We start from the raw sequence: 24,057 nt of genomic DNA, 5'->3' as shown, positions 1-24,057 counted from the left end.
ACTCAGAGGGCAGAACACACACCACAGAGCTGTGGGAGTGTCACCCCACCTGGGGGAGGGGTTACTGCCCTTTGTGATGTCATGAAGGGAAAATCTCCTAACAGTCTGTTTGAGCACACATTTTCTGAAGTGGAGCAGACAAAAGACAGAGAGGATGGACTTTTCTCATCATTGGAGGGTTTGTACACATACTAGAAACACATGTTCGAGTTAGAGGAACATGGTGACGTGGATTTAATTTAATGTGTGACCTTTAAATAGATTGTTGATTTTATCTCCTAAAGACACAAATCTCAAACAGCAAACCACAATGTTGAACAAAATATTTATTTTGGGAAGTTACATCCTGACCTCTGCAGCTCAGAGAGGCGACCCAACAAAAAGCTTCCATGAAATAAAAAGAGCGTGAAAAAGAGGAAGCGGCGTTGGCAGCTCGAGTCCGAGTTCAACTTAAAGATCACTGGCGGCGAGGAGGAGCTGGAATGTGACGATCCGAGAGAAACCGCCTGAGACGAAAATATTGTCCGGTCGAAAACATAAGGAAATAAAAATCACTTTAAATCATTTGAAGATCTGAGATTCAGCCCTGAGATACACGCAGACACAAAATGACTCAAACTTTGAACAAAGACAAAATAAAAAAAAAACAGATTTCAATAAATCATTGCAGATTAATTCTCAGGCACTCACACAGCTGCTCGTGAAATCACTGCAACCACAAATAAAACAATAAAACATTTAAAATCATTAAACGATGGCACGACTTCAATGCATCTGAGAGTGTGTGTAGTACACATGTAACAGCTCATGCCCTAATCTCTGACAGCACCACACTGCCCCCACTGGCTGTGTGCAGAAGTGCACTCAGATGTTACAGCAACACTGATCATACTGAACAAACAGGAAGGCGGAGCGGGTCATTGACCAGCTCACCGGCGGCGATGAAGGTAATACTGCAGCTGGAGCGGAGTAGCACAAAGTTCTTTTGGAGGGGGGGGGGGGGGGGGGGGGGGGGAGTACATTCAAACACATGACTCAGTCCATTTCATCAGACAGGTGTGCAGGAGAATAAACCCACCCAAATATCAGGAGTCTAGGACTTTGAAATTTATCCTCTTAACAGATGTTACATGTATGTTGTCATACAACCCAAGAGTCTCCTCAATCACTAAATCATGTCCTTCACACTCTGTGAAACAAAGTCTGAAATGTTAAACAGAAGTTCTTCACGCCGCCTCTTTAACCAGACGTCAGAGGTCTTTCACCTTGAGCTGGGCCGTCAGTCAGTGCACCTTCAGGTGTTTCTGCTCTAAAGGTGTTATGTCTAATCTGTTGTCCTGTTGTTGTTGGTACCCCGTCCTGTCAGTGTGCTCTCTGAGCCGTCCAGTCTTTAAATTAAATAAACTGATTCTTCACCAATAACTTAAACACACACTCACACCTCTTTGACATCCGCTGAACAAACTGCAGGAATAAATAAAAACAAATACAGTTTATAGAAAATTAAATATCTTTGATTGTTATTCATATTTAATCCTGACATAAAAAAAAAATATATAAATAAAGAGATAACACAAACAAAGCATGTCACTGTGTGTGTGAGTGTTTCAGTTTTCAGGAGACTGGTGCAGTTAAGGTTCACGGTGTTAGCTGTCTGTCAGAAGATTCCAGGTCCACATGAGGCGAGGAGAGGAGACCCTGCAGGATGGAGAAGAGACCCTGCAGGATGGAGAAGAGACCCTGCAGGATGGAGAAGAGACCCTGCAGGATGGAGAAGAGACCCTGCAGGATGGAGAAGAGACCCTGCAGGATGGATAGGAGACCCTGCAGGATGGAGACCCTGCAGGATGGAGAGGAGACCCTGCAGGACGGCGAGGAGATCGTCTGGATAAAGAAACAGAAAAACAACTGATCTTTAGTCGACGAGTTGCAGACTGATTCAAACCCAGTTGGCTCCTACAGTTACGTCACTTAAAGTCCTTAAAGATTTTTAAAAAATCACGTTCCTGGTTTGAATATTATATTTTACTAAAACATCATCCGAGTATTTTTACATCATAATATCTGTAAACATTTCAAACATCTGGTGACTCATCCTGCACTAAGGGGCGGTAACTCATTTCTCCAACAATTAAAACGCTTTGTCCAAGCTCACGATACAAACATATCCTCCCAACGTTATGTCTCGCCCTCTATCCTGTGATTGGTTCTGTCCCGTTTTAGTTGGAAATACAGCAAAACTGAGTTAACAAACATTTTATAGCGACGACCACCTGCCTCAGCTGGAGTTAATAGTCAGAGTATCTGTGTGTGTGTGAGTGTGTCAGTGAGGTGTGGTCAGGATCATTGAGGTTTGTTATCTCGAGGTAGCAGATTGTTGCTCTCTCTGTGCTACAGCAGATTATTACAGAGCGTCATGTCACCTCATGAAGAGCTCAGCTGAAGTGAACATGTTGAGGATTTTAATGTTTTTTGTGACTTTATAGGAAATCTGCAGATTCTCTTTAGTGTTGATGTGTCGAGGTGGAGAAATATTCTCTGTAGCTTTCACAGATGCACTGATGCAAATGTTTAGAGATCTTCAGGAGGACCGTCTGTCAGTCTGCGGTGGTGCAGACAGTCTGTCAGTCTGCGGTGGTGCAGACAGTCTGTCAGTCTGCGGTGGTGCAGACAGTCTGTCAGTCTGCGGTGGTGCAGACAGTCTGTCAGTCTGCGGTGGTGCAGACAGTCTGTGGTGGTACGGTCAGTCTGTGAGTGTAGTTTCAACATTCCCTCCATGTTACATTAATATCCTCCCTGTTTATATCTTCATTATCAATGACTTGTATCATTACAAGTTTATCTTCATAAACTTGTTTAAGATTCAGTGTCTACAGAATATGAGTTCTGCAAACGTTCTATGAAAAGATTTAACTTTATAGTTTTCTCTTCATCACTGTGCAGTATAAATTAAACGCTACGTGTACTGACTGCTTTCTGTTTGAAGATTAGCGACGGGTACATTGACTGACCTCATGAGGCTTCTGTTAGTGCTGTCACCTGTCGTCACAGCGGGTCCCTGGAGGAGCTTTGAATGTCTTGTTCTGAAGAGGGACGAGGATCACAGATGGTCATTCAGTCAGGATACCTACATTTTCTGAACATTGTGTTCATGTTGCCTATTCAGGGACGTGTTTAAAGTCCAGGTGTGTGTGCTCACCTTGTGCTTTTTACACTTCATGGAGAAGTTTTCTTCAATGAGGATGCAGTCTGCAGAAAAAGAAGAGAACAAGAGGTGAAGACTGTGATTCATCCAGAAGGTTCCACCTCCCACACGAGCAGCTCGGCGGAAGAGAAAACGCCGACCGAACTTTACAAAAGAGTTATTTACAGACCGGAGATACACATATATTTATACACACACACACACACACACACACACACACGAACGAACAGCAGTAGCAGCAATGGTGTGTTCAGAATTTTATTATAAAAGCAAAGAGGTGAGAATCTAAAACTGGACAACAACAAAAAACTGTCAGAAATAAAGTTAAAAGAGCCAGTTCAAAACAGCATAGCAGACAATTTTATTGTGTGTGTGTGTGTGTGTGTGTGTGTGTCAGCAGCACTCACCTGACTGCAGAGCACACCTGTAGTGATAGTTGTTGGGACAGCCTTTGAAGAAACAGCCCAGTGTGGCTCCAGAGTGGTGACAGGCTGAACACGTCTGAAACACAGCAGGTCAGAGTCACATCATCTGGTCGTGTCTGCAGACTTGCGTCCAAGCAGCTGACTGTCGTGATGACTCTCCGTACAGGACACATCACTTCTGACGAGTTTTAATGCTCTACTATTTATTCAAAATCAGGGCAACAGTTTTAAAATGCTCTGAATTTATTTGTGCATTTAAAGAATAACACAACCACTACAGGAAACTGATTCACAGATGATCATCAGGACTCTTCTTAAGATGCTAAATGAACTTGAGCTTGAATAGCGTTGTCTAATCTTCTGACTACTCAAAGCTCTTTTACACCACATGTCACACCTACACATTCACACACTGATGGTAGAGGCTGCCGTGTAAAGAGTCCATCATTATTAACTCATCCATTCATACGCCGCTGACAAAGCAGGGGGAGCAACTTCAGGTTAAGTGTCTTGCCCAAGGACACATCGGACATGTGGCTGCAGGAGCTGGGTATCGAACCCCAGACCTTCCGGTTGAGAGACGACTGCCTTTTCCACTGAGCCACAGCCACCCATATAGAGTAAATTCAGAAATGTACAGAATCTGGGGGTCTGGACTGTCAGTGTGTGACCTGTTCTGGTTATCATTTGTAGTACATTTGTAGTCTGAGCTGTATTGACCAATCACGTAGCAGCAGGCTTTGGCGTAAACAGGTGAGAGCAGTCCGTGTGGACAACAACAAAAAGACGAAATGTTGACCACGCTAATGACATTCCAGCTCTGACTGATGGTATTCTGATGATTCACTGATCTCTACATGAAGCTGACAATCTGTTACCATTTAAACTGAGCCACACATCTGCTCTTTTAGATTTCCTGACTTCCTTGAAAGTATCAGAAGTGATCAATACGACCTTTTTAAAAAAGTAGTTTTCTCCTCTTGTTGAGGACAGACCGGGCAATGCTTGACCTTTGCCCTCATACTACACCATGATGGTATTTCATGTGAGAAAATCCTAAGAGCATCTTTCGGTTTTTCCGGTTCAGACCTCTAAAGCCTCTGTTGAATTTACAGTCTACTGAAAACATGTCTTACCGTCTCGTTCGCCGCCCTCACCGCCTCCTCCAGCCCGTACACTCGGCCCCTCACCAGGAACACTCCTGCAGACCAGATCCCACAGTCCTCATGGAGCCAGTACTCACAGGGCTCCAGGGGGAGCACAGGGGGGCTGTACCAGTCCTCCATGTCTGCACAGCCAGCAGCAGACCGTGCCCGCTTCGTCGCAGGGCTGCCCGTACTGTCCCCGGTCCAGCAGGGGCTCTTCAGGTGGGTGCTGAGGGGCCTCTGTGTGGAGGGACACTTCCTCCCCCGGCCCCTGACGTTGCAGGACGATGAGTCAGAGTCACTGGAGCCGTTCTCGTCCTCTTTGATGCTGGTCTTGGTTTTGGTTCCCAGCTGGTAGCCCTCTGGGTAGTAGGGTCCGTGGAGGTCACCCAGGTCCATGGTGTTGGCGGAGCGTCCACACAGGCAGCAGACAAGCGAGCGGCGGTGCTGTCCGTGCGTGGACGCCCGGCCCAGCAGCAGACAGGACGTGCTGGGGATGGCCGCAGAGATGAAGGAGGTGAGGTGAGACTTCTGCTTCCTGTGCTGCGGTTGGACCTGCTCAGGGTAGTTTATCACCGAGCAGAGCGACGGCGAGGACGGCTGACGCTCCACACGCACATATGGAGAGAAAGTGTCCACCCTCAGCTCCCTCCTCTCCTCCCTGAAGTTCACATACTTCAGTTTGATCTCGGGTTCTTTGGGAGCGAACAAGGAGGACGGGGAGAAGCTCGGTGTGTGTTGCTTCTTCCTCTTCCTCCGAGGAGTCTTAGCAGCCGGAGACGCTTTCTGACCTGCAGCTTTACCTCTGCCTTTCTTTGGCGATGGAGTTTTTGATGATGAAGGCGGAGGGCGTCCAGAGGGTTTTGTTGGAGATCTCGCCACGTGATTTCCTCCTGAGGGTTCAGGGGGAGAGAGAAGCTCCGCCTCCTTCTTTGTGTTTCTAAACCGAGGGCTGTGTGACTGTTTAGAGTTCTTGATGATTTCAGAATCAGAGGTAGACACTTTGCAGTTCTTACTGTTGACACTTTGACCTCTTTTCCTCGGACTGACAGCTTCTTTTGTTTTTCCAGAGAGAGAAACACTCGCTCTCCTTTTCTTCCGCCCTCCTGACACGCCGTCCGTCCTCTGAGCTAACTCGGAATCACTCACAGCTGATTGAGGTGTTTTTTTATTAGTGCGAATACATCCTGAAACTTCATACCTGTTGGAGTTTATGTTCATCACTATAGACTCTAAGCGCGTCCCTCTGCCGGAGCGCAGGGACACTTTCTTTCCTTTTAGCGTCCTCTGTAGTGTCTTTGTGTTCCCGTTAACGTGAGCGACAGTCTGAGGTTGATTTTCTGAATCGTCCTCCGTCAGGTCGATCATCTCCACCTTCTGTCTCGGTTTATTTTTATCACTTGACTCTAAACCTGTGGTACCCGCCCCCCCTGTCCTCAGGCCGTCCCTCACAGCCTCCTTCATCGTCTCCAGGTACGAGTTGTTTCCGCTGGGGGAGCAGGAGGCGTGAGGCATGACGAACACTTCTTCCACGCTCTCCGGCGAGGGAGACACCGGGTCCTCCAGAGTACTCCTGTAGTCCCCGTTCAGGTCTCTAACCCCCCCGCTGCCATGGACCACCGCCTGCTCCGATTCAGCCCCAGCTAATGGACCGGACCAGGTGTCTTTCCTACCGTTCTCCAGACCCCAACACGTCCTCTGCTCCTCCTCAACATGTTTATCCAAGTCCACGCCACAGGTTATGTCTCCGCCGTTAACCTCACGACTCCGCTGTGTGAGATAACCCCCCCCCTCCGTCCCTGCTCCCCCCTGAGCCTGAGACAAAGACTGAAGAAGAGTCTGAGCAGCGAGGTCCATCGGCCCCTCCCCCTGCTCCACGTAATGCTGGTTTAGTGTCTCCCCGGGTCCTTTCTCAGGGTCACAGGGGGGGTGGAGGGACAGCCTGCTGACGGGGGGGACGCTGAAGGAAAGGGAGTCGTGGGTGGAGTAGACATGAGACCTGCTCACGTAGGACAGGGTGACGGTGGTGTGGGAGAAGGCGTTGTCCGGTTGGATCTGATCCCCGGGTTGGAGCGTGATGCCTGAGGGGGGGGGGCTGCTGGTTGCTGAATTGTGGTACAGGGCGGGTCTCGAGACCCTCCGCAGGCTGTTGAGGGAGGCGGGGCTTAGGACACAGTCCTCTCCTCCCATTGTCAAGTCAATGACAGCGGGGAGGCTGGAGGTGGAGAGGTCCTGAGGCTGGAGGTCGTCCACGCTCCCCGGCGGCTCCTCCATAACAGCTGAGAAAGACGGAGACGAGAAGTTCATATTTATAACTCACAACATCCTGTGTGGGAAGACGCTTTTTATATTTAACCCTCTACTACCCACAGTGCATCAGGTCCATATTTCATAACAACTCCCTGCAGCTGCTGTCAGGTTCAAATCATTCCCAGAACACAGTAAATAAACTCTGAGCTTCATATGATCGATTCTTGATGACGTCAACAACCAGGACCAGAAGAAATCATTCTGAGACCCGAGTTCTTCCTTCTACAGTTTTAACTCAGTTTGAGTCGAGATGTCAAAATGTTTAATATCCAACTTTGATTTCAAAATGATACAATCTCTATTTCTCATAATGGATGGTATCTAAAAGTATCAAAGCTAAAAAAAACAAAAAAAAACGACATCTTCAGATGCTTGCTTTACCGAAAACCTTTTTACTGCAAATCTACAAATGCCTCTGCAGGGGAAGCGTTCCTGTCCTTATTTTAATGAAGAAGTCTTGAGAGTGGGTTGTAAAACAGATCCAGTGTGCACCTCTGATGTCTTCATTTAAAAAAAAAGCCATGACATAGATCCCATAATGCACAACAGCCAGGGTTATCAAGAGTCCAGTATTTTGAACTTCAGTACGATACTACTACAAATCGAACCATATCAATCAATACCTGTTGGATACCATGGCAACAAGAATAGAAGTCAGAGACGCCAAAAACTGAAAATGTTCCTGCAGATGGTCTCAATTGCACAAATACGTGCAAAGGGTTTCTCTGTCTCTCTCTCGTGTAGCTTTGGTTAGAAAAACACTAGTACAGTTTCTGTACTTTCTCTTACTAATGATGGTTTAAATAACAGACTATCATTATAAAACATATATTGAAAAGAGTCGACGTTTTGACCACCTCACAGCGGGACTAACCGGCCGTCTTACACCGCTTTCAGGAAGCAGCGAAGAGTCTGTAAACTTTTCGAGTGTTTGTGAATTCCTTCACAGAGATTCTGTCTTTTTCTCACTCACACGGATCCCGACACGACCTCCTCCTCCATCTGTTCTGTTGGTTGGTATAACTTTGCTGTGAGGGATTTTGAGTAGCGAGGGGACAGAATCTGATCCGATGTCGGCATCAGGTCCGATATTGACGTAATTTACGTATCGGATATCGGACCACGTCACCTCTGTGCACTTTTAAACATTCTGTGCTCGCACAGTCTCACTCTGAAGATGTTTAGACTGAACTATAAGAAGTGTCTACATCACCGTCTCCATGACGACATGTTCAATACAACCGTTACACTAAAGGTTAAAAGATTTAATTTGAAAAGCTCACAGTTGCTGTTTCCTGTTTGTATGTGAAGGCAGCAGAAAGTTCAGAAACACTTAATTATCAATATTCTAATTTAAAGAGTGGATTTTTTAACAAAGCAGAAACTATGGAGCAGACTTTAACAAGTTTCTGCACTTTGCCTCAACTTTTGTTTAAGGTAATGTTGTAAAACTTCAATAAAAAGAAGTTAAAACCACAAATGTTCATCTTTCAGCTGACGTCACGTTAGCTTGACATTAGCTAAAAAGCTTGAATTTAATTAACGGTAGAGAACATGGCAGCCATTAATGACAATTACATAATTAATCTAATCACAAATTAATATTTTATTAATTAATATGATTGATATCCGCGGATACAATTATCCAGACACCCGACTGACCTTTCACCCCCGCCGCTGTCAGGTCAGCGTTGCTATGAGAGTTAGCTTAGCCGCAGCTAACGCTCGGCAGCGAGGCCCTGGACGCAGAGCTCCGTTCACAATCCGTCACATTTAATGGATTTGATTAAAGACAGACAGTTAAAGGCCACACGGTGAGGATTTATGACTTTATCTCATTAACAAGTATTTACTTTTATTTCGGCGACATCTGCTTTGTGGAGAAGCTTTTTAATTTGATAAAATAACAACTTTTAGAGCTCAAAGGATCCAAACTGCTCAATAACTTTGATGAAATCAAAACGCTCAAATCAGTCAGTAAATATAACATCTTTATCTGAAGGGTGTTATTTAATGGATTTAATGGATTCCGAATGTAAGAGTGGGTCTAAACTATTTGTAGAAGTGTATTTATTTCTTCTTAGAGTCACAGATTTAACGGTAATTAAGGTTTTATTAAATCGTGGATAACTTTCATGGAGTTTGGCAACACGTTCTTTCCATTAACATGAACGGGAGGCATCAGGGCAAGGCCCGGCTGGATGAAACAAAGAGGTAATGCGCCGAAACTTACCGGGACCGGAGAGACCGCGGCGTGTTTAACCGTCCAGAGGTGAGTGTGTCCCGGCCTGCATCTCCTCCAACAGCCCGTCACCTCTGTTAAAATCTAAAACACCACAGAGACAGACAGGAGACACAAACATTTAATAAAGATCTACACACTTTCCCGGAACACACTACTCTGATGGCAACAGCGTCACTTTCACAGCGATGTAATCTCTCACATCCGGCTGAGCCTTCACAATAAAACATTCAGGTTACGCTTTCATCGTTTCCTTTTCCCTTCTTTATTTCAAAGTTAAATTATGTAGAAAAGACAACTAGTTACATTAAATTAAGATTTTTTTGGGAAAAAAGCACATTTCGAGTTATAATTCTTAGAATGAAAAAAAAAATGTTGTCGAGAAAGAAGTGAAGATAATTACACAAAGTCAAAAAAATGAGATAAAGAGGTTTTAAGTTATGAAATAAAAAGTCAAACTATTAGATGAAAAGGTTGATATTATGAGATAGAAAGTCTAAAATGTTAAATAGATATCAAAATTATAAAATAAAGCGTTGAAATTATGAGATTTAAACATGACATTTTGAGATCAAAATAAAAAAACAAGTGAAAAAGTAATAATGAGATCTCAAACTAGACTTGAACCCTGTTCTTCTCTACACGACTCTCTCAGGTCTGCCATGTATGTTATAATATGTTTTGATATTATTTTCTCTCCGGTCTGCTTCCTTCAGACTGTTTGACCTCCATCCGTCAGAAGAGAACGAGGACTTATCATCTTCAGTCTCAGGACATTTTCTTACCACCTGTTCCAAACGTCAGAACTGAACTCCCTTTACTCTGAACCAATCACAACAAGAGCTGAGACTCAACGAGCTGCTCTGATTGGACTTTAAATGGCTTGGAGGCGGACACATCTGGCTGCAGATGTTCTCCCTGTTTTGTTTGTGGATGAAACATTTGCTGTTTAAATTTGTTGTTTGTGTATTCTAAGTTCTAAGTGTCTAATAATGACTCAACATTTAAGAGACCTTTTCAAATTAAAAGTTGAATAAGCACACGTGTGGATGTTGTAATTCAGACGACGTGATGACGTAGGTGACGTTGCTGAATACAGATATTAATGTTTAGATGTTAGCATGAAGGCAGCTCAAAGAGAAAACTACAAACAGTCAGATTACAAACCGGGTGGACAAGTTTACTGTTCATCACTTCCGGTTGTGTGTGATCCCACTGTGGGTAACTTGACGGGTCACTCTGAGCAGCAGCTGTCACTCAGCTGTGGAGCAGAAAGGCATCATGGGAGATAAGTGGTCGAACCTGCTGCGGTCCAATTAAAGGACCTCAGAGATTAAAACCTTCTGACAGTTATTAATTAATTAAGCAAATTAAAATATCAAATATCAAGTGTTTCACAATGCAGGGCAAACCTACACATTCACACACTGATGGTAGAGGCTGGTGGGTAAAGAGTCCATCAGTATCAACATCGGACATGTTGCTGCAGGAGCTGGGAATCGAACCCTTGTTCTTCTGGTTGAGAGACGACTTTACTACTGAGTCAAAGCCGCCTTATAGCAGGGCAACAAGTGTGAGTGCTCTTCAGACGGGGCCCCCTTAGGGAGGCTTCTTACTGTCAATACTTTCCACATTCTTGGGCTACTTTGGATTTAAAGTTTGTCGGCCCTCGGGGGCCCCAAGCAGCGCCTCTGACAGAGAGGAATTCTTAAAATATATTTATATAAAATGTTGATTTTAATAGTAATTGTATTTAAAAGTCATAATGTTGGCCACTGAGATGCGCTTTAAAAGACGGGTTTCTTCTACGCACAAAATAAAAAACTTTTTAAAATAAAAGTATTTTCTTTTTTTGACAGATTTGTGTTCATGTTAAAAAGTATCTTGTTAAGAAGTTAAAGTTGTACCTGTTTTTTTAAACTCAAAGATTAGTTTTGTTTTTCCTTCGCTGCATGCTTCTCTGAATCCTCGGATCCATTAGAGATGTTTTATACCTGCATCCAGTTTATCTGTGACATCAATCTTTGGATTCTGTGAATCATGGAGCACAGTCTGTATCAATGTTTGAAGCCTAAGTGATGTCACCCGTCTGTTCCTGCAGGGGGCGCTGGAGTCCAGAATCGATGGCAGTCTCCATGCTGGAAATACTGTCTCAGCCTAACTTTCAGTCAACTTAACGACAAGCTGAGAGCTGGAGCTGAGGTGGGTTTTAAACCTCCTGACAAACTGTTACACCGCGCCCACCTGTCAATTATGTCAGCTACACGCCTTATTGTGAATAACTCTTATCCTTCATCAAATCAAAACGGATGAGTCATGAAAACATTCACACCCCGTACAGTGTGTGTCGATCGAGACACGAGCTAATCAGACCTATTTGTTTTTTTGAACCAGGCTGTAAACATGTTTATCTCTGCTGTAAAAACAGGCTTTTAGAATGGGTGTGTATGTGACTTCCTGTGCTTCTGCAGCCAGCCTCTAGTGGACACTCGAGGAACTGCAGGATTTTACACTTCAGCATCTGCTTCAGTTTTCAACACCTGAGGTTGCTGCTTGGTTTTAACCAATCAGAAAGCTCTTGATGAACTTTGATTTTACAGCCGTTTGTAAATGTTCGTTAGCTGCTGTGGTTGAGTGAGAAGTGTTTCAGTTTAAATATCACCTCAAGAGAGCCTCTAATATGTCAGGTCATTATATTTCACCTCCTCTCTGTGATTTTAGCAGATTTGTATTTTCATCCCGTGTGTATCGCTCTCATGATCCTCATATTTGAGTCACTCTTGTTTTTTCCTCTGTGAAGCTCAAAATAAATCTGTGACAAACACAACTAAGGGTGCAAAAATATTTATTGCTAATAAACTTGTTGTCAGTTGGTGTATATTTGCTTTATATTTACAATAATAGAGTACAGAGGAATGGGAATGTGAAAGAAAAGATCCCAACCGCTTCAATAAATACAAAGGGACTGAACAGACTACAGCTCCACCCCTCCTCCTCATTGGCTCCGCCCACGACTGCAGCGAGAGAAAACAAACACACTCGATATAAACTTTCTTATATATAAAATTAAATTAGAATCAGTGAACGCGTCCGTGCCGGTCTCAGATGGATCCGAGAACCTTCCGGGTGTTAGTGTGGGAGTCGGGCGATGGAGGAACATGGCGGCTGTTTGTTCCCGATGCAGACGAGCTCGTTTCTCTCTGCCGCCTGTGCTGCAGGTTATCGGAGCATCGGAGCGCTAACGTGCACGCCTGAACGCCACGCTGGCTCCTGTAGGGTCAGTATGAAGTGTCATCGTAACATTCCTGCCTTTGGCTAGCAACAGTCTAGAGTTAAAACAGTAGCTTACACAGTCAGAGTTTAAAATCAGAATATTTACAGTAAGACAAAACGTCACAGTTAACTGAAGTGCATGGAATGCAAACATCTAGAAATTCAAACTTCATCTTCTCAGTAACATACGATGTGTTTGTGACCAGTGTGTAGTGTTTCTAAATGAGTCAGTACAGAGCTAAAATATAAGGTGGCCTTGAACATGCAGGCGGACTTGAAGCGTCGCTGTCAGAACTCCTTGGTGTCTTTGTTGTCGAACAGGTGGAGTCTCTGCTCGGCCGTCAGCCCCTCCTTCAGACTCTGCGGGGAGAGAAAACACATCAACAACCTGGGACAAACACACGCTCCTCTCTGCACAGATGTTCCTGTGTCTGAACATCTGTCCTCCTCACCATGTGATGACATGCTCCGCCCCCTCTCACCACAAACAGCTGATTACACCCTGTGAGCTGTGGAGCCCCGAAACCAAGGAGAGGCAGAGAAAAGGCGAGTGAGAAATGTAACTACGGTAAACTCTGTAGTATCAGGAGCTGTTTCATTCTCAGCCTGTGTTTGAGTCTCTCAGAGGTGAAAAAGGTTTAAAGTGTCGTCCTGTGATGATTTGTGTTCATCAGCGGTCAGTCTCGTTCAGTACCATCTGTGTCCACCAGGTAGAGTTTGTAACCCTGCTAGCTACCTGCTAGTCGAGCTCTCTGCCTGCGCACACATCAAGTTTCTTTCTCTGATAAATCATTTTTTTAGATGTAGTCTGAGTCGTTATTTGATAGGACGGGGGATACAGTGGGACATTAGGGAGAGAGAAAAGAGAGAGGGGGAGTGACAGCAAGAAAGACTCTGCGGGTCGGACTTGAACCCGGGCGGTCCACTTGGAGGACTACAGCCTCTGTACATGACCTATCTGCACGGCTATGATTTATTAGGTAGTAATATTAAACACAAGTCTAATCTTCTTATAGGAGTGATATGCAACTCAAAACATAGAGAGCTGTCTCCCCCCCTCCCTCTCTAGAGTCGATGCTCACTCAGGTTGCCATGTGGTGGACACTGAAGCTTCAGTGTTTATCCAGCTCTGCATCGGTCTGTAAACCTTTCTGCGTTCTAACCTCTCTCCATTTTTCAAAAGCATCTCCAATATTGATCCTAGTTTGAGCACGTTTCTGCTCGTGGAGCTTATTAGAAACATGCAGAGGCTTTTTAGGTCGGGTACAATCACTTCTATCTGGACCAGTTCTCTTGCCCGCTTCCATCGCTGCAACACCTGTTGGTTTGACCTGATAACTGCTCTCACATCTGGCAAACTGAGGGGCGTCCAAAACGGCCATGTGGGGGTGCCTTAAAACCGCCTACCTTCTCTGGTCCAAACAAATCCAGAGCATTCAGGAGCAGAATCTAAAGTTAGAAGGAGGACATACTGGCTGCTGCATTGTTGTCAGAGAAGCCAGCACTTCAACATAACATGTTTCCTTAATGTCTGATCATAGAGTAAGGTCACTTTATCATTTCACTCACTACACATCTCACTGATTGGACCTTTAAAACATGAATTACTGCAGTACCCATTTTAAACACTAGGTGTCAGAGTTACAGATTGCTTCTTTGATGTTTGTTCAGGGATAAAAGAATATATTAAAATTTAAAACAGCTTGATGTCTTTAGTCTAAAGTAATGTTTCTGTAGTTAAATTTTTACTCCTCTGATCTTTGAATATTTATCTTTCCTGTTTTGGGGGCTCCACAGTTACAAACTGAACATGAAATGACAAACAAAATTATTATTGATTAAATGTTATAAACCCAGTCACACTCGTCATTCATCCTTCACCCTCATGCATCAGTCAGCTGGAGCTCTAAGGAGATTAATGATGAGTGCTTTCAAAGGTGGAGGACGGGAGGAGGAGCTTAAACCTGCAGAAGTGCGTTTACCTAAAGGAGGAGGGGGAGGGGCCTAGAGGTCGTCCCAGGGCATGTCCCGAGTCACAGACTGAGGACAGAAACACACCAACACGTGTGTGTGTTAGACTTGATCACAGTGTGGCACTCGGCTGTGATGGAGGAAAAAACACACACACACAGCTGTGCAGGAATGCTGATGATGCAACATGCAACTCTGCAGGAGACCAGCAGGGGGCGGTCAGTCCCCTCTGTGTGTGTGTGTGAGTATGAGTGAGCTGAAACAGGTCTGCTGTGTGGTCGGAACAGTGTGATGATGTCAGCAGGATGGAGACGGATCAGGACTCACCTTTGACCTCATGGTTCTCTCCGAGCGTTTGGCCGCTGCAGCCGCCATCTTCAGGATGTCGGGGTTACTTTTGGACTTCATGATGTCTGAGAGGGAAAACGTGTCGGAGGTTAGATGAAGGCAGGGAGGAGAACTCGGGTCATCATAGAGATTTAAAAACACTCAAAGAAGTGACGTCAGGATAAATAAAAACATCAGTGTGGATACTGAAGGAGATCTTCATTTATTACGTCATAATTTAGTCTGTTTGGCACCGTGCAGCAGTTTAAGACTGACGGAGTGAAAACCAGCTGCAGACCTTTCAAATGAAAACAGCTTTTTATTAATTTATGATTTGGTTGTAGGTTTGCTGAGCGTGGCTAACGTTAGCATTGCTAACACCGGCAGCCTTCAGTCCTCCCTGCCGGAGCTGAACCCGACAGCAGAGATCAAACTTCATCTCCAGTTTAAAGATCAAAGTACTGACTGACTGCACCGCGCTACAGGACACCATTCTTACACTGTCCTGTTGTTTACCTCGGGTCCCCCTTGGTGCGCTCGATGAAGTTCAGCGTGAAAGCAAACCGAACCAAACAAAAAATGTAACAATGAGAACTTCACCGCTCAATCAGCGAGTCCACCGGCCTTCAAAGGTGAAAGAGACCCGAGAAGGTTTGATGACCTGAACCTATATGTCGCTTCGTACCGTATCCTCCTCGCTCCACCTCCTCCAGCGTCGGCTCCCCGAGCGCCTCGTGAGCGAGCTGCAGCTGGTCTCGGAGCCGGCCCAGGTCCCGCTCCGCTTTGGCCTTGACGATACTCAGCTCCGTGTAGATGTCCTTGTATTTATCTGTGGCGTACTTCTTGTCCTGGGAACACACAGCGTTAGTCAGATGGGACAGAGTCGACTTCTGATTGGACGATATAAACGGGACATAAGTGATGATGTCATGAGGAGAAACAGACGCACTCTTTGGGCAGCCTGGAGCTCGTCTTTCAGGGAGTTGATTTCCTGCTTCAGGTACTGAACCTCTGACTCCTTCACCCGCAGCATCACCTGGAGGAGGAGAGGAGAACACGATGAGAGGAAGCAGAGGACGAGGAGATCTTTACCTCCTTCACCTCTCTAGTTACCTCCTTGGTAACTAGAGTTTACAAGTTTCTGCAGCAGATAAAAACTATGAAACATCTTCACACATGAAAACAGAAAAACGAAACAATTCTTTCTACTTTCATCTTTCAGGGAAAAATTCTTGCAGATTTTTGCATTTTTCAGTAACTGCCAATTTCCACTTATTGTGTTGTACAGATTCTTTTCAGGAAATGACATCACGATAAAGAAAACCACATCAGAGACCGGAGGACCATCCCTCATGCATTCTGCTGAGCGTTTAAATCTTCACAACATCAGTCTTTACTTCATGACTTAGATCATACAAAGGTTTGACTGTGAGCCTGACCTCTAACTCGTACAGCTCTTTGCCCTGGATCGTGGCGTTCGAGTCTCCGCCTCCATCCTCTGATGTCATCGAACGCATCTTTGTGATCTCTGCAGCCAGACGGTTGTTCAGCTCCTAAAAACACAAGAAGAAGTTTAGAACAATAACAGGATCCCAGTGTAAATATTCAAACACAGATGTGTTGTGTGTATAAACACGTGTGTATTAACGTGTGTGTGTGTATTAACGTGTGTGCGTGTATTAATGTGCGTGTGTGTATTAACGTGTGTGTATGTGTGTGTGTGTGTGTGTGTGTGTGTGTGTGTGTGTGTGTGTGTGTGTGTGTGTGTGTGTGTGTGTGTGTGTACCTGGTTGTGTGCGTTGAGCTCCTGGTTCTCTCGCTGACACTGTCTGAGGGCTTGACGCTCGGCCTCCAGCGCCTGAGCCAGGTGAGCGTTTTCTAGACACTTCTGTGAGTACTGCTCCGACAAGACCTCGATCTCCCGGTGGAACGAACACAACTCCTCCCTGAAACACAAAAACACAACACAACGATGAGAGAGAGAGAGAACAACACAATGCTGAAAGAGAACAACACAACGATGAGAGAGAACACAACAAGGAGAGAGAGAGAGAACAACATGATGAGAGAGAACAACAACGATGAGAGAGAACAACACGATGAGAGAGAACAACACGATGAGAGAGAACAACAACGATGAGAGAGAACAACAACGATGAGAGAGAACAACAACGATGAGAGAGAACAACACGATGAGAGAGAGAACAACACAACGATGAGAGAGAGAGAACAACACTATGAGAGAGAGAACAACAACGATGAGAGAGAACACGATGAGAGAGAACAACACGATGAGAGAGAGAACAACACAACGATGAGAGAGAGAGAACAACACTATGAGAGAGAGAACAACAACGATGAGAGAGAACAACACGATGAGAGAGAACAACACGATGAGAGAGAGAAAACACAACAATGAGAGAGAGAGAACAACACAACGATGAGAGAGAACAACAAAACGATGAGAGAGAACAACACAACGTTGAGAGAGAGAGAACACAACGATGAGAGAGAGAACACAACGATGAGAGAGAGAGAGAACAATAACGATGAGCGAGAGAGAGAGAACAACAACAATGAGAGAGAACAACAACAATGAGAGAGAACAACAATGATGACAGAGAGAACATCAACGATGAGAAAGAGAGAACAACACAACGATGAGACAGAACAGCAACGATGAGCGAGAGAGAGAGAGAGAGAACGCAGCTGGATGAGAACAGATCACGACGTCACCCGGACTAAAACTGCCACGTGTTCTCCGTCAGTATCTCTGGGAGCAGCTCGTCATCCTTCAGTGAACGAGTCTCTCTGTCAGTCTAATGAAAAGCTTCTTGATTTACCGCCTTCACCTGCTCTGATGTCAGCAGGTTCACAGGTTCATTTTGCAGCAGACAGGTGAGAGTGAAGGACTCAACACGTCTCAGCAGGTCGTCAGAGCGAGAGAGAGAGAGAGAGACAGCTGCTCCGTCCGTCTCATTAAATCAAACATTATCACCTGGACTCATCACGGCCTCTGGAGTGCGGAGGGAAGGTTTTTAATCTGGAGTCTTAAGAGCACACATTGAACCCTTAGTTAGACCTGTTTTCTTGCTGTTGATGTTTGTGAACATTAAGCCATCAAGCGTCACTGCAGAGCGAGCAAACTGGACTTCCTGTCAGAGAACCCGCTGTGTGGACCCGCCTTTGAGACAGTAGAATCGCTTTATGTGAAGAAAAAGGTCAAAGTTCAAACTCACTCGTGCAGCCTGCGGATCTCCTCGATGTCTGCATTTTCGTTGTTGCTGTTGGCCTTGCGAGCTTTGTCCAGCTCCTTCACCAGCTCTGAGCGGTGGGCGTTTTTCATCGCCTCGATCGCTGAAGAGACAAAAAAACAGCTTCAACACGTCTGTGCAAAAACTTCATAACCTGTGTTATTAAAAAAAGTCAACATGATGATGCAGTCCTGAGGAAACGATCACAGTATCAAGAGATCATAATCCTGAGAAGAATTGGAAAGGGGCGTCTGTTGCCTAGTGGTTAGTGTGAGCGCCCCATGTACAGAGGCTGATTGGTTTGAGTTCCTCTCAGTTTATATATTTGTGGTTTTATTTGGGTGATTCCTTAACCCTGTCCTGCCTGCTGCTTTCTGACCTCTCCTGACACGTCTCTGCTCATGTCCTCCTTATCTGGATTTGATTTTATGTGAGAATAAAAATACATTTTGTGGTTTTCTGTGACGTACCAGCGATAGTAGCTGCAGTCTCCTCTGCCAGCAGCCTCTCCTTCTCCTCGTGCAGGTTCTCCAGCTCCCTCTGGTGTTTCCTCTGCAGCTCGTCAATCACCTTCTGATGGGACTCCTCCATCGCTGCAAAGCCTCGCTCACAGGTGGCCTGTCAGAGAGGAAACACGGCGCACGTGTGAGTTCACGGCTCGCCTGGAGACGGTCCAGAAGGGTCTCCTGAGCAGGAAGAACCTCCTGGACTCTGCAGTGTAAGCTGGTGCAAATCATTTATATCCAGCAAAGACATGACAAGCTGCAGCCTGTTAGCCACGAGCGAGCGAGTCGAGTCTGTGAGTACGAGAAGGTTAAAGGAGAGAAGGAAACACTGAAGGAAACACTGAAGGAAGCAGAGATGATGAGAGGAGGGAGTGGAAGAGAGCCTGTTCACTGATTCGGGTTTAATGTGCAGAAAAGTATCACATCCTGAGAAATGAAGCCAACAGCTAAAGTACAAAAAACTGCAGTTCCTCCAGTGTCCACTAGAGTCTGTCTCATGCAATGAGTCAGTCCTCATAGAGCCCCATGCTAAAATGTCCAACTTTACAGCAGAAATAAACACGTTTACAGCCTGGTACAAAAACAGTTTGGGTCTCTAATGAGCTCAAATCTCACCTGTTTACATTATATTGAGGAATAAAGTGATGTAGAATTAGTGGGCGTGGCCTCTTTGAGTGTCACATGGGAGTTGCGAGCTGTCCCCTCAGCTAATTCAGTCTCTGACCTTTAACCTCTGGGCCGTGTTTGTGCTGTTGGAGCCCTTTAGAGATTTGTTCATGTAAATATCAGACTAATAGCAACGATAAGCAGCTAATCTGAGTCAGCTTCCTGGACTGTTAGCTCGCTAACTGTTTGTCAAACACTGGCTTACTTGTGGTGTATTGGAGCTAGGAATTAATAAGCAAGGTTTAGCTACGATAACTTGGTGTTTGCTCATCTCATTACTCATTATTTTTACAGAAAAGCAAGATGGCGACAGCTAAGATAGCTGAACTTTACGGCCTCAGAAGTGCCGACCTCAAAATCCGTTTGAGACGTTTTCCAGTATGTTTACACAAACAGTTAAAGGAGATCTATTCATGGTCCATATTTGAATATTTGAATATTTTATTGACGCCAGTATCAGATAAATAAGTGACACAGTAGGTGTTCAAGACTGACATCATTAAAGCTGACATAACATGCTCAGAACACAGAGTCCACTTTGGGGTCAAATTGAGATTGTAAACATGCGACGGTAAATCGACCCCCAACTACATTATGTAGACGTGTTAGTCCCACTTTGAGAAACTCAACCTCGTACGATGTCAGTCGGGCGAACATGTTTACATGGGTTTTAAAGGTCCAGTTTTAGTTGCACTGACTCAAACAATCCTCGCTCTCTGACTGCGTGTAAGCGACTGTGGCTGCTCTCTATATTTAAACACATGCTGTTTAGCAGCGGCCTCAGTCTGCACCTAATGTGCAAATCCTCATCAGCCTCGGGGGCCAAATCTGTGCTGGAATGTCGGGTTAAGCTAATAGGTTAATTCAATCATGAGTCGCTGGACGTCTGAGCACCTGAGGTTAAATATATCTCAGGTGAGGTCCAGATCAGCACCTCAGGGTGGAACAGAGAGGACATTAATCCCCACCAGCACACTTTGAGAGATCTTAAATACATGTCTCTTCAGAGCAGAAGATCACATGACGGGGTTTAAAACCGTCCGGTCAGACTTCCTGCTCCCGTCCTTCATTCACTCTCTCTAATCTTAGGCCACAGTGGACGACCCGCTCTCCCCTCAAAACGAGTGAACTAAAGTCCAACGTGTTTCCACAGGGATCAAACCCCCCACAGAGCTCAGACCCAGGAGCCCCCCACAGAGCAAAGTAAACTTCCTGCAGTGACGTCAGAGCAGCCCAGGCTTAGTTTAGAAACATGTCTGACTGTTTGTGTGTATATCGGGGGTCATGGCGGGGACACGGACTCACACACTGAACTAAAGTTAGCCACCGTTAACCACTAACACACAACTTTAAGTTACTTTTCTGAAGTGGTATTAACCTTTGAGGCCGTGTCCACCTTGAGGTTTAATTTCTGAGCCCTCTGCCTTTTTTTTGCAGCCGCTCCGACCGAGCGATTTGAGTTGAGATCTTTCAACTTTTCAGAGAGGCCCTGTGGAAGTCACCGGCGGTCTTTTCAAAAGATACCCCACATTTTTGTCTCATACGGATCGTGACTTTTACCCACATCCCCCTCGCTCGGTGTCCAAACAAAGTAGGAGCACAAATGTCTCCGTTTGTGCTACACGTCCGTCCTGTCTCCATGACAACAGTCTGTTGACAACGCCCGCTGTATGACTGACACTGCTCTGTTACTTTTTACTGCATGTTTTAAATTTTAGATCGTTTATTTCCCGATCAGACACGGAGCGAGGATTATGTGGGTACAAGACACGATCAACAGAGCCTTTCTGAAAAGAAGAAAGATTTTCAACTTGAGCGCTCGGAGCTGCCGCACAAAAAAGACGGAGCACTCAGAAAAAATACTCTTTCGCCGCCTGCTGCTTCAAACGCTCTCTGCTCATTGGTAACAATTCTAAAACGACGCTGGTGCTCAGAAAACAACGCCAGGTAGACACAGGGCCTAAGTCCTAAAAGCAGCCGGGCGGCCCGTGTTCAAATCCGACCTGTGGCTCCTTTCCCTTGTGTCATTCCCTTGTGTCATTCCCCTCTCTCTCTCTCTCTCTCTCTCTCTCTCTACACTGACCTTTTTGTCATTGAGAGCCGTAGACGTAACGTAGAGTAAAAGTTCTGCTTTTTTTTAAACAGCTGGTTTCATATTTCGAAATGTTGAAGTATCACATTATAAAAAAAGAACAGCTGAGGGTTGAACAGAGCTGAAAGGTGCAGCGCTGCGATCAGCCTGTCAGGCCATGACACGATCGAGACTTTAGAGAAGCAGATACGGCAGAGTTGTGTAAAGTTGCTGCCCTAAACCCCCAACACCAAATCTCACGATTTAACCCTTTCATCATAAAAGTGTCCCAACAATATAATTAAAGGCGGCTTTTATTGTGAAGGATGTGTTGGAAAGAAAGCGTGTTTATCATCGATTAACCTGAGCTTTTTGCAGAGCTACAATTAGCGGAATTTTTTAATCACACCGTGGGGAGGTTCAGCCGCTCATTTGACCACGAGTCATCACTGTCACAGCCCGCTTCATTTAATCACCTTCGACTTCAGACAAACGAGACATCAGTCGGTCACACAGTATACCATGTCTGATTTAAATGCACCATGATGACCTCGTCATGACGGAGGAAAAGTGAAGCCACCAGCCTGATTGGGTGGCTATGTATCCCAGCAAGCCTCGACCAGCAAAGTGTCAGCTTGCAACACGTAATGAATGACGGCGAATTTTCAAAACGCACCAGGTCATGAGGGTCGGGCGATGATGGCGGCTGCACTTGGTTGACAGGACGCCGCCCACGAAATTAAAATATTAAGAGCGTCTTATTCACCAGATTCTACGGTGTATAAAACTTGATTAAAAACATTAAAAGGAACGCTCCCTCGCTCGATGTCACACGTCGGGTCGTCGACACAACAAGGAAGCTTTGACCTATTTCTATCCCAGCACACCTGTGCACTATGCTAACGCCCTGACGAAGGCCAAGAGGCTGGAATGTGTTGGCGTATTCCACCCTCTTTCTTACCTTTCCACCTTAACCTCTCCCACTGTGCCTGTACCTGCTCCACAGACCGCCCCACTACCACACGGAGGTGAACTGCTCCACGGTTGCTTTTTCTGTACGCTCTCTAGCTTCTTTAAGATTAATCAGCTGTTCAGTGGAAATCCAGTCCATCTTCAGCTTCCGAAGGTGAAATGTTGAAATGTTAAAGAAGCGATTAAACTGTTAGGGACATGACGTTAGCTTCTCCTCCGACTGTTTGCTCTAACGCGTCAAAGCGGAGTCAAAGGGTTAGCTTAGCACAAAGAACTACAAACAGAGGAACTCATTTCAGAAGCTGCTTAATGATCTGTAGTGTGGACGAACCCGATAGCGTTCAATGTGTCTGTGATTTCTGTGAGTGTTGGTGAAGAAAGTGGAAAACAAAAATGGGTTCCTCGGTACAGACTACTGCGGCGCCACTGCTCACAGAAACCTACGGGAGGTTAGTTTTCATGCAACAGGGAAGGAAAGAGGTCTACAGAAGAGCGAGAGCTTGGTGGGCGGGGGTTAGGAGGGGAGGGAGGGGTCAGGAGAGGGGAGGGGGTTTGGGAATGCCACAGAGGAACACAAGGCATCACAGATGGACGACGGTAAGGACAAGGAGCGCTTTCCACCTTCAGGTTGTCCAGGTCTTTCTCGTATTTCTGCCGCAGAGTCGTTTTGTCTCCCTGCTCCTCGCGGCGCCTCATCTCCTCCGTCATCACTGACACCTGCGTCACCAGCTCCTGGATCCGCTCCTTCAGGGTGGATGTTTGGGGTAGTTGGTCCTCGGTTGAGTTCTTGTCCTGGTTCGTCGGAGTCATCATGCTTCTCAGCTCTTCCATTTCCCGGTCGAACCTCTCCGTGAGGTCCGTCCTCTCCAGCTCGTGTTTCTTCTTCAGGTTCTCCATGCAGATCGTCAGCGACTCCATCTCTTTCACCTTTTCTTCGGAGCAGAGTCTCAGCGTCTCTTTAGCCTTTACGATTTCCTGCTTCAACTTTTCAGCCTCATGCTCGTAACCGTCTTTGACGTCTCGTAACTCCTCCTTGTGTCTGGACACCAAGTCTTCAATGTTTTTATCCAACGAGTCGATGGGTTCTCCTTCCATCTGGGTCAGACTTTGAGGCCCAGTCGTCGTTTTTAAAGACATCTCAGAGAGCTGACTCTGAAGAGCTGCCACTTTGGACTCCAGATTTCTTGAAGCTTCTCTCAATTTGGGACAATTTGGACAATCCGAGCTAGCAGTCTGAACGTCTGTCTGCTTCTGCTTCAGCTCGTTCTCGTGTTGGACCTTCAGCCTGGTGATCACATACCACATGTTCACTTCTTTTAGGGCATCAAGCAGATATTCAGAAGGTCGTTTTTGGTCCTGGCTTAAACTGTAGCTAGCTAGAGCCAAAGACAGAAGCTTTTCATCTTTTGCTAACTTGACATTGGATACAATCTGCTGCAGAACATTTAACTTTGCCTCCAACGTCTCTGTGAGCTCTTTAAGAATGAGAGCGCTGGTCTCGTTATCGAGCCATCTGTACATGGCGGCAAAATCTTTCCCTGTCACAGCCTCGCTCTCTGCTCGAGGACACATCTTCCTAAAGAAGAGCAACAATCTGCTCTGTGCCATCATCTGTTCTGCTAAGCCTCTTGCTAAGCTGTGTCTGTCTTCTTCTGGGTTTATACTGCATGTTCCCACCAGCTGGCTCCAG

The 24,057-nt window shown here is 45.6% G+C and overlaps 2 protein-coding genes across 5 annotated transcripts in view; both read right to left on the bottom strand.

Annotated features, from left to right (window-relative positions):
• Positions 1–311: 311 nt before the first annotated feature.
• si:dkey-94l16.4 (transcription factor 20) lies at positions 312–9,533 on the bottom strand. 3 transcript variants are annotated; one of them, XR_010664916.1, is made up of 7 exons: positions 9,319–9,533; positions 4,767–7,054; positions 3,613–3,706; positions 3,200–3,249; positions 3,012–3,083; positions 1,853–1,884; positions 312–1,815 (listed from the first exon to the last, which is right to left on the bottom strand). XR_010664916.1 is itself a non-coding variant. In XM_020640366.3 (6 exons), exons 2-5 carry the CDS (start codon positions 7,047–7,049, stop codon positions 3,036–3,038), a joined length of 2,475 nt encoding a protein of 824 aa, XP_020496022.2. In that variant the 5' UTR covers positions 7,050–7,054; positions 9,319–9,533; the 3' UTR covers positions 312–1,884; positions 3,012–3,035. The 3 variants fall into 3 exon arrangements, 1 of the variants encoding a protein (XP_020496022.2); XR_010664917.1 differs by having other exon boundaries at positions 312–1,796; positions 1,855–1,884; XM_020640366.3 differs by having other exon boundaries at positions 312–1,884.
• Positions 9,534–12,155: 2,622 nt separating this feature from the next.
• mprip (myosin phosphatase Rho interacting protein) overlaps positions 12,156–24,057 on the bottom strand; it is a 45,324-nt gene continuing 33,422 nt past the window's right edge. For both annotated transcript variants that reach the window (XM_029278584.2, XM_020638297.3), the window contains 8 exons: positions 18,623–18,770; positions 18,138–18,255; positions 16,685–16,844; positions 16,338–16,451; positions 15,848–15,934; positions 15,584–15,746; positions 14,899–14,984; positions 12,156–12,960 (listed from right to left, as the gene is read on the bottom strand). In XM_029278584.2, coding sequence (XP_029134417.2) covers positions 12,889–12,960; positions 14,899–14,984; positions 15,584–15,746; positions 15,848–15,934; positions 16,338–16,451; positions 16,685–16,844; positions 18,138–18,255; positions 18,623–18,770 — 948 coding nt within the window. In that variant the 3' untranslated portion in view covers positions 12,156–12,888. The remainder of the gene's footprint in view (positions 12,961–14,898; positions 14,985–15,583; positions 15,747–15,847; positions 15,935–16,337; positions 16,452–16,684; positions 16,845–18,137; positions 18,256–18,622; positions 18,771–24,057) is intronic.

Source organism: Labrus bergylta, chromosome 21 (assembly GCF_963930695.1).
Source record: "Labrus bergylta chromosome 21, fLabBer1.1, whole genome shotgun sequence".
NCBI classification, from domain to species: Eukaryota; Metazoa; Chordata; class Actinopteri; order Labriformes; family Labridae; genus Labrus; species Labrus bergylta.
This window is presented reverse-complemented; position numbering and strand designations above follow the sequence as displayed.

What these genes read in the sequence shown, in the direction of transcription:
- si:dkey-94l16.4 (XM_020640366.3), bottom strand. Translation starts at nt 7,049, where the DNA reads ATGGAGGAGCCGCCGGGGAGCGTGGACGACCTCCAGCCTCAGGACCTC. An exon ending in TGAGGGCGGCGAACGAGACG is followed by an intron (nt 3,707 to 4,766) that starts GTAAGACATGTT and finishes GCTGTGTTTCAG; the next exon opens with ACGTGTTCAGCCTGTCACCA. An exon ending in CAGGTGTGCTCTGCAGTCAG is followed by an intron (nt 3,250 to 3,612) that starts GTGAGTGCTGCT and finishes CTTTTTCTGCAG; the next exon opens with ACTGCATCCTCATTGAAGAA.